An 11,843-nucleotide genomic window follows, 5' to 3' on the forward strand; every position below is an offset into this window, starting at 1 on the left:
TCAAAGGTAAACAAGTAATCTAACGTCTTTTGTTTACCCGCCAGGGGCAGGAGACCTTACCCCCGGAACTGTAAACACTCGTTTCTTTATGTAAACTAATGACGCTTATTCACATCTTAAATTACTTATGTCAGTTATTTATCATATTCCAGTACACTTTTCTTCTCCGTTCATCTTTGATTGTATGTGATCACGAACTGAGTGTGTCTATGTCTGAGCGATCGTTGTGTGCTTGTATATATATATATATATATATATATATATATGCCTCGCTGACTTCACATTTCATTTCGTTCTTTACCAGAAAGTTTACATACAGGTCGCAGCTGTCCTACCAAGTCAGCGGGCGTGAGGGTGGGACAATGTGTCGACGTTCACACTATATCGCCTAACTTCTCCCAAGAAAGTTTTGGGTCTAAGAATTCAATAAAGACGAGACGGGCGCGTACGGAGTTTCTTAGCTGGAAATTTGTAGGATAATTTGATTAATAAAACTTTGATTCTAATATCACATTATGAAAACAGGGAGGCCTTTTTTCTTTAAATATAACTTTTAGACCTGCCTCGAAATTTTATGTTTATAGAAAGGAAGTTTATTTAGTTGCGCATTCTTCATTGACACCTAACACTCTCTCTCTCTCTCTCTCTCTCTCTCTCTCTCTCTCTCTCTCTCTCTCGAATTTTTTTCTTGCTTGCCGTTATAAATTATATGCCTGGAGACAAGGAAGAAGTACGAGCCGCATCTGTCCTGCGTATATCCAAAGGTGACTAAGAAGGGTAGGAAGCGGGAGGCGGGACTCTCACGTTTCTTGTACCATCGGCTTTCTAAATGAAGGAACAGATGAGAAGCCAAGCCAGGGTTTTTCCCTGAAGCTACAGCGAGGTTGTATCACTGGAAGAAAAAACAACTTCCTCTGCCTCCAGAGGGGTCTATTCATAGAGATTAGGCCTGGGGTAATTATATACGTATATATGCAGGTAAAAAATAGGGGGGGGGGGACGGAGTTTACGAAGTTTCCAGCGCTTTCGTATAATTACATCGTCAGGACTGGGTACAGATCGACAGATGTAATTTTACGAAAGCGTTTGACACTTCGCATTTTCCGTTTCCTCGTAACAGTGGATGGTAGAGTCTGGTATCGGGACAGTATAAAAGACAGACAGAGAGTAGCTGTGTATATCTGAGACCAATGTTCTATTGTTGCGAATGTTTTTCTAAAGTGGGGGAAAGCATTTAAGATCAGGAAAATAAACAGTCCATTAAAGTATTTATCTATTTAAAACTTGCCAAATTTGTTTAGTCCTAATTACATCGAACACTTCGCAATGTAATGGAATATTTTTTTTACCCATATTTTTATCTAGTCCTCTGTTCTTAACGCTACCTCGCTAACGCGGGAAATGGCGAATAGTTTGAAAGAAATTTTTATCTACACTCGTAGTGCCTTATGACCCCTCCGCCAGCAGTAGACGTGACCTCCGTCCAAGTGCCCTTCATGAAGAACGGTATGGGGCAGTAGTGGTGTAGCCACATCTCTCCCGCCATCACTGTGTACCACCGCTCACACAACCCACCTGTTAGGATCCCCAGAGCGCGCGCGCGTTGGGCGGGGGCTGGGGTCTCCTCCTCCGCGCCTCGTAATTCTCAACGGCTCATGACAAACAACCATCGCTCCATAACCTCCACGGGCCTCCCATTATTGACCTGAGTACCTCATGGGACCTAGCATGACCTCATTCTTCGGTTGCTTCTCTGGGCCAGGTCATGGCTCACACAGTGAGGTTCACTACAGCGTCATACCCTCAACTACAGGCGCGTACCAGCCTAGCCTCAACCCGCTGCCCTCCATGGCATGGGGTTAGGCTCGAAGGCATAATTAGCACTCCGCCAAGATGGTGGTGACCCCAAGCGCCCTTAAAAAAAGCGATGGTCCTGACGACTTCCGGTACAACCTGTTTCAGTAGGAAGTCCATGCGACTCCGGCTCCATCCATCCCTCCTTCCCTGGGACCTCGCCACGATCGCCTAGCTCCTGCAGCAGTTTCATGGAGAACCCGGCAAATGCTATCTCTCTCTCTCTCTCTCTCTCTCTCTCTCTCTCTCTCTCTCTCTCTCTCCCTCTCCCTCCTGCCACACAAACATCTGACCTGAGCAAATCCTCTTACTGCTTCAGTAATCACCTCCCCCGAAAAACAGCCAACGGTAGAAGCACCACACTCACGGGACTCCTACCTCACCTCTCCTTACACCACCACCACAACCACCACCACCGCCACGGACTACATCCTGCTGCTGCCACACACTCTCGCTTCTGCACCAACGCCACAGGGTATCGTCCTCGTCTCATCTCAACCTCCCCACCTCCAGCAACAGCTGCTGGCCCTGAGGTGCATTTTCCTCCAACCTATCAATAAAGCATTGTCGTTGTACCCTTGTCTGTGTATCCCTCGCTCAGTCCATCACCATCAGGAAAGAGATTAGACACTTAATAACCTCGTTCAACCCTAATAGCACCAATATTTCTGGTCCGTTCGATCGCGTCTTCCACTCCTCTCCCTTTCCCTCCCTCTCTCCCTCTCCTCTCGTGTGTCTTGCCTCTCACCCGACTCTCTCCCTCAGACCCACATACACCTTGATCCTGACAGGTACGAGAGATGATTAGGCAGGACTGTTTGGGTTGGAATTAGGGCGGTCAGGTACAAAGCTGTTGTGGTTGATGGCCGCGCAGCTGGGGCGCCTTTGGAAGGGATCTCAACTCTAAGCTAGGCTACCCGCGCTTCTCTCCTCATAATTGACATCAATTATTAACGCCGCTGCTACGGCTGGGTTAATTCTCGAGCTGTGGCGCCTTTTCAATTAAGTGACTTTTGAAATCTATTAATTCACGAGTTGTTATTTCAAATATGTTTACATAACTAAGAATTTTGTAATTTGATGTATATATATATATATATATATATATATATATATATATATATATATATATATATATATATATGAGTCTAACGTAAAAGAGCAGTCAAAGGTACACCCACACCTTTGAAAAAAAAAATGGGAGAAATAGTTTCATGGTGAATCTGTGTAAAACTGTGGATTTGTAGCGGCGCGGAACAACATGGAATTTTCCGTAACTGAAGGTATTCATCCATGTGAAGGTTTTCCACCTCTACACTCACTATACGAACGAAGGGGTGAACCATGATGGATCAAATGCCATTTGCTCCTGGCTCCCCCCCTTCCGAGAACTCCTAAAGTCCTGCTGGTATCACGTCATTGTCTAATACTCGTATAATGTGAACAAATCAACATCTAGTGATGATTCCGTATATGGATTTGTTTCTGAGTATCTATAGACCTCAGTGCTCACCAACGTGAGACGAAGGATATTCCATTGCATAGTATTCGAATAGTCAAATCCCCATTTAGTGTTGATCATAGCTTAGCAGTGGCTATGATATATATATATATATATATATATATATATATATATATATATATATATATATATATATATATATATATATATATTGGGTGTAAATTGGATATTCTGCTATCAAGAAAAATATGATAGGCTCCATTTATGCCGGAGACATGTAAGAATATTACCGTTTCTCCACCAGTGAACCATAAAAAGGCCTGCCAACCTGCGTAGTTTTATAATAAAGTATCAGCTCCACCCGGCGACGCCCCATGTAAGTGACTCCTCGTCGCCATGTCCCGCCTAGTAAGACTTTGCAAGGTTTTCTGTCCATCATCGGATTCAGTCTAACCATAAGTAGAATATTAAAATAACTTTGGTATAAATAAACATAGAGTATTAAATATTGTTTTAATGTCTCAGGTTGTTCATATAGATTTTGCCGAATTTATTAAGGAAGGTCTGGTAAGGCTTTGTACCCTGTGTTAGATGCCTCCAAGTGAATATCATGTCTTAAAAGACTTGGTTTACCCGCTGACAAAACTACAAACCTGTATTTAGATTTCTGCGAAAAATGATACGTGTCCATTGACACACAACCTTACAGTGAATACCCTGAGCCTCCCAATACGCTTACAGCTTTACTGATTGCATTGAAATACACCATTACACTACAAAAAGTCAAGGTTTTGAATTTGAGCGGAAAAGAAAATTGTATTGAATGTTTCACTCTCCCTGTTATTCCCATTTTCTGTATATGACTCCTGTAAGGCCAGTTGAAAACATGGATTTGAATATGAGCGAAAAATAAATTGATTGTATTAGATATTTCACTCTCCCATTCTTTCCATTTTCTGTATATGACTCCTGTGAAGTCAGTTGTCGTGGCCTAATGTATCACCAGTCAAATATATATATATATATATATATATATATATATATATATATATATATATATATATATATATATATATATATACACAAACCGAGTTTCCTACGTCCTTTGTCGGACAGCCGTCGGAAACAGATCAACTTTATCACTACGATAACACAGTAGAAACTGGTATTCTGAGGAATGTTGTATATAAGACTATATATATATATATATATATATATATATATATATATATATATATATATATATATATATATATATATATATATAATCCCTACACAGCTGTATAAGGCCATATATATATATATATATAACCCATGCACATCTGTATGACTATAAATAGCCCATGCATACTTGTATAAGACTATACGTAACCCATGCACACCTGTATAAGACTATATATATAACCCATGCACATCTGTATGACTGTAATCCATGCATACTTGTATAAGACTATATGTAACCCATGCACACCTGTATAAGACTATATATATAACCCATGCACACCTGTATAAGACTATATGTAACCTATGCACACCTGTATAAGACTATATATATAACCCATGCACATCAGTGTAAGACAACGTCATAAACCCCCAACACACCTGTATTAGTCGGGCGCTTAACAGTGGCTATATAACCCAGGCGTGTGTATGTACGTGTCTGTCTACTCCCACCAGGAGGCGAGACGCCGGCGGCCATCCACTCGGGCAGCGCGGACAGGAGGAACAGCGGCAGCCTAGCCACCACCCTGCCCCTGGTGCTGTGCCTCGCGCTCTGTCTGGCCTCCACCTACCTCAGCAGGACCTCCTACACCTCGGTAAGCTCACCTCCAGGACCTCCCGCAGGTGACCTCAGGGATCCTCAAGGCATAGGGTCCTGTAATTCCGTTCGCTGGAGAGATGCATTCTAGGTGGAATTAAGGGATGAGACGTACGATTAAGAGATGATTAGTGTCCCTCCTCCACACAGTCGCTCTCTGCTGGGAGGGAGGTAATCTGAGTAGGGTCGGAGGTGTGGGTGTGTAGGCTAAGGGGATGGTCTCCCCCACACGTCCTCCAACACTGTGGACCTCTCCCCACGCCTCCCCATCACTCTGCCCCCCCTCCCCATACCTTCAGTGTAATCCCATCTCCACCACTGTGGACCTCTCCCCCACACCTATTACTTTTGTTTCCTCTCCACACCTTCCCCTTCACTCTGGCCCCTCTCCCCATCACCGTGGTTCCCTCCCCACACCTCCCATCACCAGTGGTCACCAACAACACCATCCTGAGCTTGGCATTCCCTCACAGGGTCGTGGACGGGACCCGACAGCCCCTGGCACTACGGAGGATCTAGTGGCGCTTCCGACCACTCCTGAGTGCCCTCAGCCGGCCGCTTGTATCTGTGGTACTCACCAGCCGCAGGGAACTCACCCACACGCTCCTGACCCTCACCTTCAGCGGACCTCACCTCCGGTCTCAGCCTCCGCCAGCCACCACCACACAGGTCAGGTCAGGTTAAACCTACTCATACAACATAGTGATTTCTTGCCCTAGATCAACAAGGCTTGGGATATATATATATATATATATATATATATATATATATATATATATATATATATATATATATATTTTTTTTTTTTTTTTTTTTTTTTTTTATACTTTGTCGCTGTCTCCCGCGTTTGCGAGGTAGCGCGAGGAAACAGACGAAAGAAATGGCCCAACCCCCATACACACGTACATACACACGTCCACACACGCAAATATACATACCTACACAGCTTTCCATGGTTTACCCCAGACGCTTCACATGCCTTGATTCAATCCACTGACAGCACGTCAACCCCTGTATACCACATCGCTCCAATTCACTCTATTCCTTGCCCTCCTTTCACCCTCCTGCATGTTCAGGCCCCGATCACACAAAATCTTTTTCACTCCATCTTTCCACCTCCAATTTGGTCTCCCTCTTCTCCTCGTTCCCTCCACCTCCGACACATATATCCTCTTGGTCAATCTTTCCTCACTCATTCTCTCCATGTGCCCAAACCATTTCAAAACACCCTCTTCTGCTCTCTCAACCACGCTCTTTTTATTTCCACACATCTCTCTTACCCTTACGTTACTTACTCGATCAAACCACCTCACACCACACATTGTCCTCAAACATCTCATTTCCAGCACATCCATCCTCCTGCGCACAACTCTATCCATAGCCCACGCCTCGCAACCATACAACATTGTTGGAACCACTATTCCTTCAAACATACCCATTTTTGCTTTCCGAGATAATGTTCTCGACTTCCACACATTTTTCAAGGCTCCCAAAATTTTCGCCCCCTCCCCCACCCTATGATCCACTTCCGCTTCCATGGTTCCATCCGCTGACAGATCCACTCCCAGATATCTAAAACACTTCACTTCCTCCAGTTTTTCTCCATTCAAACTCACCTCCCAATTGACTTGACCCTCAACCCTACTGTACCTAATAACCTTGCTCTTATTCACATTTACTCTTAACTTTCTTCTTCCACACACTTTACCAAACTCAGTCACCAGCTTCTGCAGTTTCTCACATGAATCAGCCACCAGCGCTGTATCATCAGCGAACAACAACTGACTCACTTCCCAAGCTCTCTCATCCCCAACAGACTTCATACTTGCCCCTCTTTCCAGGACTCTTGCATTTACCTCCCTAACAACCCCATCCATAAACAAATTAAACAACCATGGAGACATCACACACCCCTGCCGCAAACCTACATTCACTGAGAACCAATCACTTTCCTCTCTTCCTACACGTACACATGCCTTACATCCTCGATAAAAACTTTTCACTGCTTCTAACAACTTGCCTCCCACACCATATATTCTTAATACCTTCCACAGAGCATCTCTATCAACTCTATCATATGCCTTCTCCAGATCCATAAATGCTACATACAAATCCATTTGCTTTTCTAAGTATTTCTCACATACATTCTTCAAAGCAAACACCTGATCCACACATCCTCTACCACTTCTGAAACCGCACTGCTCTTCCCCAATCTGATGCTCTGTACATGCCTTCACCCTCTCAATCAATACCCTCCCATATAGTTTACCAGGAATACTCAACAAACTTATACCTCTGTAATTTGAGCACTCACTCTTATCCCCTTTGCCTTTGTACAATGGCACTATGCACGCATTCCGCCAATCCTCAGGCACCTCACCATGAGTCATACATACATTAAATAACCTTACCAACCAGTCAACAATACAGTCACCCCCTTTTTTAATAAATTCCACTGCAATACCATCCAAACCTGCTGCCTTGCCGGCTTTCATCTTCCGCAAAGCTTTTACTACCTCTTCTCTGTTTACCAAATCATTTTCCCTAACCCTCTCACTTTGCACACCACCTCGACCAAAACACCCTATATCTGCCACTCTGTCATCAGACACATTCAACAAACCTTCAAAATACTCATTCCATCTCCTTCTCACATCACCACTACTTGTTATCACCTCCCCATTTACGCCCTTCACTGAAGTTCCCATTTGCTCCCTTGTCTTACGCACCCTATTTACCTCCTTCCAGAACATCTTTTTATTCTCCCTAAAATTTACTGATAGTCTCTCACCCCAACTCTCATTTGCCCTTTTTTTCACCTCTTGCACCTTTCTCTTGACCTCCTGTCTCTTTCTTTTATACTTCTCCCACTCAATTGCATTTTTTCCCTGCAAAAATCGTCCAAATGCCTCTCTCTTCTCTTTCACTAATACTCTTACTTCTTCATCCCACCACTCACTACCCTTTCTAAACATATATATATATATATATATATATATATATATATATATATATATATATATATATATATATATATATATATATATTCATACGATTCGCCATTTCCCGCATTTGCGAGGTAGCGTTAAGAACAGAGGACTGGGCCTTAGAGGGAAAATCCTCACCTGGCCCCCTTCTCTGTTCCTTCTTTTGGAAAATTAAAAAAAAAAACGAGAGGGGAGGATTTCCAGCCACCCGCTCCCTCCCCTTTTAGTCGCCTTCTACGACACGCAGGGAATACGTGGGAAGTATTCTTTCTCCCCTATCCCCAGGGATAATATATATATATATATATATATATATATATATATATATATATATATATATATATATATATATATATATATATATTGAACACATTCGCGACAGAGTCGGAGCAATGCTGTCCCCATCATCAGCAAACATTAAAATAAAAGCATATCTCATGATGTATAAGAGTTATGTAAACAACGAAATGACGAAGACAGTGGCATGGGGAATTTTAAAACCATAGTAAAATGCAACACTGGAGCACATAAATTCATACGTAAACCTCACCTTAAAGCCAAATAATAAATGACAGTGGAACGTAGGTACAATAATGATATCCCTATATAACTTAAAACTCGTTTTTATATGAACTAACAGAACGTAGAGAGTTTTGAAAAGAAACTCGGAAAAAGTTTAAAGATAGTTTCGTTGCTCGCTATTATGAGGGCTTCTCTCTAAAGAGACTCCATTATTGAGAGCTCTGCACTGTTAAGGCGGGTGATGGCAACTGTAAACTTACCTCACTTGTACGTTGGTGGTGGTCGTCGGCATCCTAGCATGCACTTGTGGCTCGCGCTACACGGTGGATTAGTCGTAAAGTGTCGGTCACTCCTAATCCACATTCCTTTTATGTTCAGTGGTAACCTGCCCCTTTATCTGACGTTTAGATTTACACGAGTGCCAGTGGTATTTGTGGGCAGCTGTGCCTTTAAGTGATGAGGAAGAATAACATCCCTGAATGAAATGCAACTGCCGCTGGTACGATTATGCCTACATATGATTCTCATCTGGGGATAAAAATCTAAGTAATTTGGTTATCTTTTGATGCGAGAAGCTGCTGTGGCCAGTAAAGGTCATAAGGCAATACGCGATAGCTTTCTTAGCAAAGGGTATTTGTTGGTACTGAGTACTCCGATATTTCGTCCTCAGTAAACAGGAAACCTTTATACATTTATTTACTGGCTTGATTACTTACCCAGTTTTCCTCATATATTCCAGAGACCTTAAAGAGAAATCTTGTTACAGGTTTAGTCACAAGAGCATATTAGATTTGCTTTAACTTTACAGCGCTCCATTTCGAATTCCAGTTTTGAAGCAATATACTTAATGAAAAGGATTTACTGCACTTTGACTTATGCTTCGGTAAACAGCTCGCTAAACTGCATCATCCTAAACAACAAATACAAGTCTAGTCCTAATGGGAAAAGAAATTTTCAGCTAGAAAACTTGGCAGATTAGAAACTCAAAATTCATCATGAAGCGAACGATAGCTGTTTTCGTACTACGGTAAGCACAAACACCGCCCTTGGAGCAAAAAAAAAAAAAAGATATGGTGTGATTAGAAATTTCATGAAGAGTGGCGACCCAGGACAACTAGGCTTCCTCAAGATAAGGTGAGGAGATGGATGGATGGTATTTAGCATAGAGGAGGTCGGTCGGTTTGAGACTGCTACTGTTTCCAGGAATGGATAGAAAAAGAGCCAGGGTTAGGAGCACTGTCTGTAGAGGCGAGGCGAGTCCCACTTACCTACACACGCTTGATATAGAAAGAAAAGACAGCAAATTGGGCCAGGTGAGTGGAACGTAATAAACTTTTCTCCAATGCTGTAGTAATGCTTCCCTGGTTAGTGATTTCATTAGTGCACATCACCTCAGGATGTACGCCAGACGCTGAGCGTCCTCTGGTCTGCGTATGGTGGAGGAGAAGGAGTCCTATGGAGAGAGAGAGAGAGGGTCGACGGGCGTGTAGTCACAGCTGAGTGTGCAAGGCTCTGTGATGGCGTACCTCCAGGTAAGAGTTTGACGACATTGCTGTTATATGTAGCCTTCAGATATCTATCCAATATCTATCCTTCAAATCCTCGGTGTGTAGAAAAGTTTGAATTATGTATGAACGTTTTTAAGACCGATACATGCACGTTTTCTGACACTGTGCTCTTTAGGTTTTCTTGGCCACCTTCAGTTTATGTTTTCTATGATACCGTGATCATACGTATATTTATAAGAAAGTTCTACCCTGTGTAAGCTTTTAATGAGACTCTTAGTTCATTGAAGTGTTTTCCTAGATATTGATTTGTGGGGGAAGAAAAACAGATATTTTCTGTTACTGTTGTAGGGTACCACAGCCAGCTAGGCTGCCCGGCTCCGCTTAGTGAGGCGGTGTTTCCTCCCGCCTCCTTCCTCCTCCTCCGTCAGCGGGAGGACCATGGAGGAGCCTGTGGAACTGGAGGTGAGGCGAAAAAAAAAAGGAGTTCCCTCGATTAACTTCCACTTACCTTAAGGTTATATCACTTACAGTATATTGGTTCTACCATGATACACATATCTAACAATGGATATCCATGAAGTATGTGTATTTTTATGTTACCTGGCAAAGCTATACAATCTAGGGGGTGGGTAATGTCATCTTGCTATCAGAACGGGAAAGGAGATTAAATATACTAATTTGTATCTTCATTTTAGGTGCTCCAAACTAGCTTCTTAAGTATGTACAGATTTTATGGTGATAACTTAACAAAAAAGAAAGAACAAAAATCGTTTGTGTGGTAGGCTGCTTTTAAAAGCTAATCATGAACATTTCATTTTTGACTACGATTCAGTCTGACACAAATTCTATAGAAACACCCATACACAATCCGCTTTTATATATATATATATATATATATATATATATATATATATATATATATATATATATATATATATATATATATATATATATATAAATGATTTAGAAGCTTATAGATAATGTCCTTTTGAATTTGCAGGAATGACTAACATTAACGCCATAGGAGCAGAGCAGAGTTCGTCGTGAATGCCTACATCGTTGTACAGTTGGCCTCACATGTATCTGTGGCCGGCCACACCTCGCCTCATGCTGGCAGGCCCCCACTACTGTCATGTTGTTCATTGTATGGTATTTGTAAATGGAAAAATACATCTATGTATAGAAATGTGGATTTTATAATCGTCCCATATCAAATGAATAAAGATATTTTTAATAGTGATTCCTGAATATATATATATATATATATATATATATATATATATATATATATATATATATATATATATATATATATATAAATCAAGTATTTTAAGTATGATATTTATACTAATGCACTCACGGTTTTATGCACGTAACCTTTTTATTGTATAAAATATGAAATTTGATTACAAATAAATGTTGGTCAGTTCTCTTTCGTTTTATTATCATGTGATATTTTATCAACAATTATTGAAAGTGTTCCCAGGCCTACTTAGTGTGATGTGGAATATAATTATCTTGGGGAAATATATGAAAAACGCATCTAAAAATACTAGTTTCTCATAAAATTTCTAGTTTTAGATTTCAATTGCATAGACTATTAAACAACACAATCACCCATCACTAGATTTATGAAAAGTGAATCATTAACTGACACACCTTCCCTAACAAGATGAATTTACAAACATCAA

The 11,843-nt window shown here is 41.5% G+C and overlaps 1 protein-coding gene across 8 annotated transcripts in view; it reads left to right on the top strand.

Moving 5' to 3' along the window:
• Positions 1-11,440, top strand: part of LOC139767286 (uncharacterized) — a 398,565-nt gene extending 387,125 nt beyond the window's left edge. For 4 of the 8 annotated variants that reach the window (XM_071696479.1, XM_071696481.1, XM_071696480.1 and 1 more), the window contains 5 exons: positions 4,994-5,133; positions 5,609-5,809; positions 10,041-10,176; positions 10,501-10,614; positions 11,153-11,432. In XM_071696479.1, coding sequence (XP_071552580.1) covers positions 4,994-5,133; positions 5,609-5,809; positions 10,041-10,176; positions 10,501-10,614; positions 11,153-11,199 — 638 coding nt within the window. In that variant the 3' untranslated portion in view covers positions 11,200-11,432. Of the gene's footprint in view, positions 1-4,993; positions 5,134-5,608; positions 5,810-10,040; positions 10,177-10,500; positions 10,615-11,152 lie in introns of those variants that run through there. The other 4 variants (XM_071696486.1, XM_071696482.1, XM_071696483.1 and 1 more) reach the window with 4 other exon arrangements.
• The last annotated feature ends 403 nt before the right edge of the window (positions 11,441-11,843 follow it).

Source organism: Panulirus ornatus, chromosome 59 (genome assembly GCF_036320965.1).
Source record: "Panulirus ornatus isolate Po-2019 chromosome 59, ASM3632096v1, whole genome shotgun sequence".
NCBI classification, from domain to species: domain Eukaryota; kingdom Metazoa; phylum Arthropoda; class Malacostraca; order Decapoda; family Palinuridae; genus Panulirus; species Panulirus ornatus.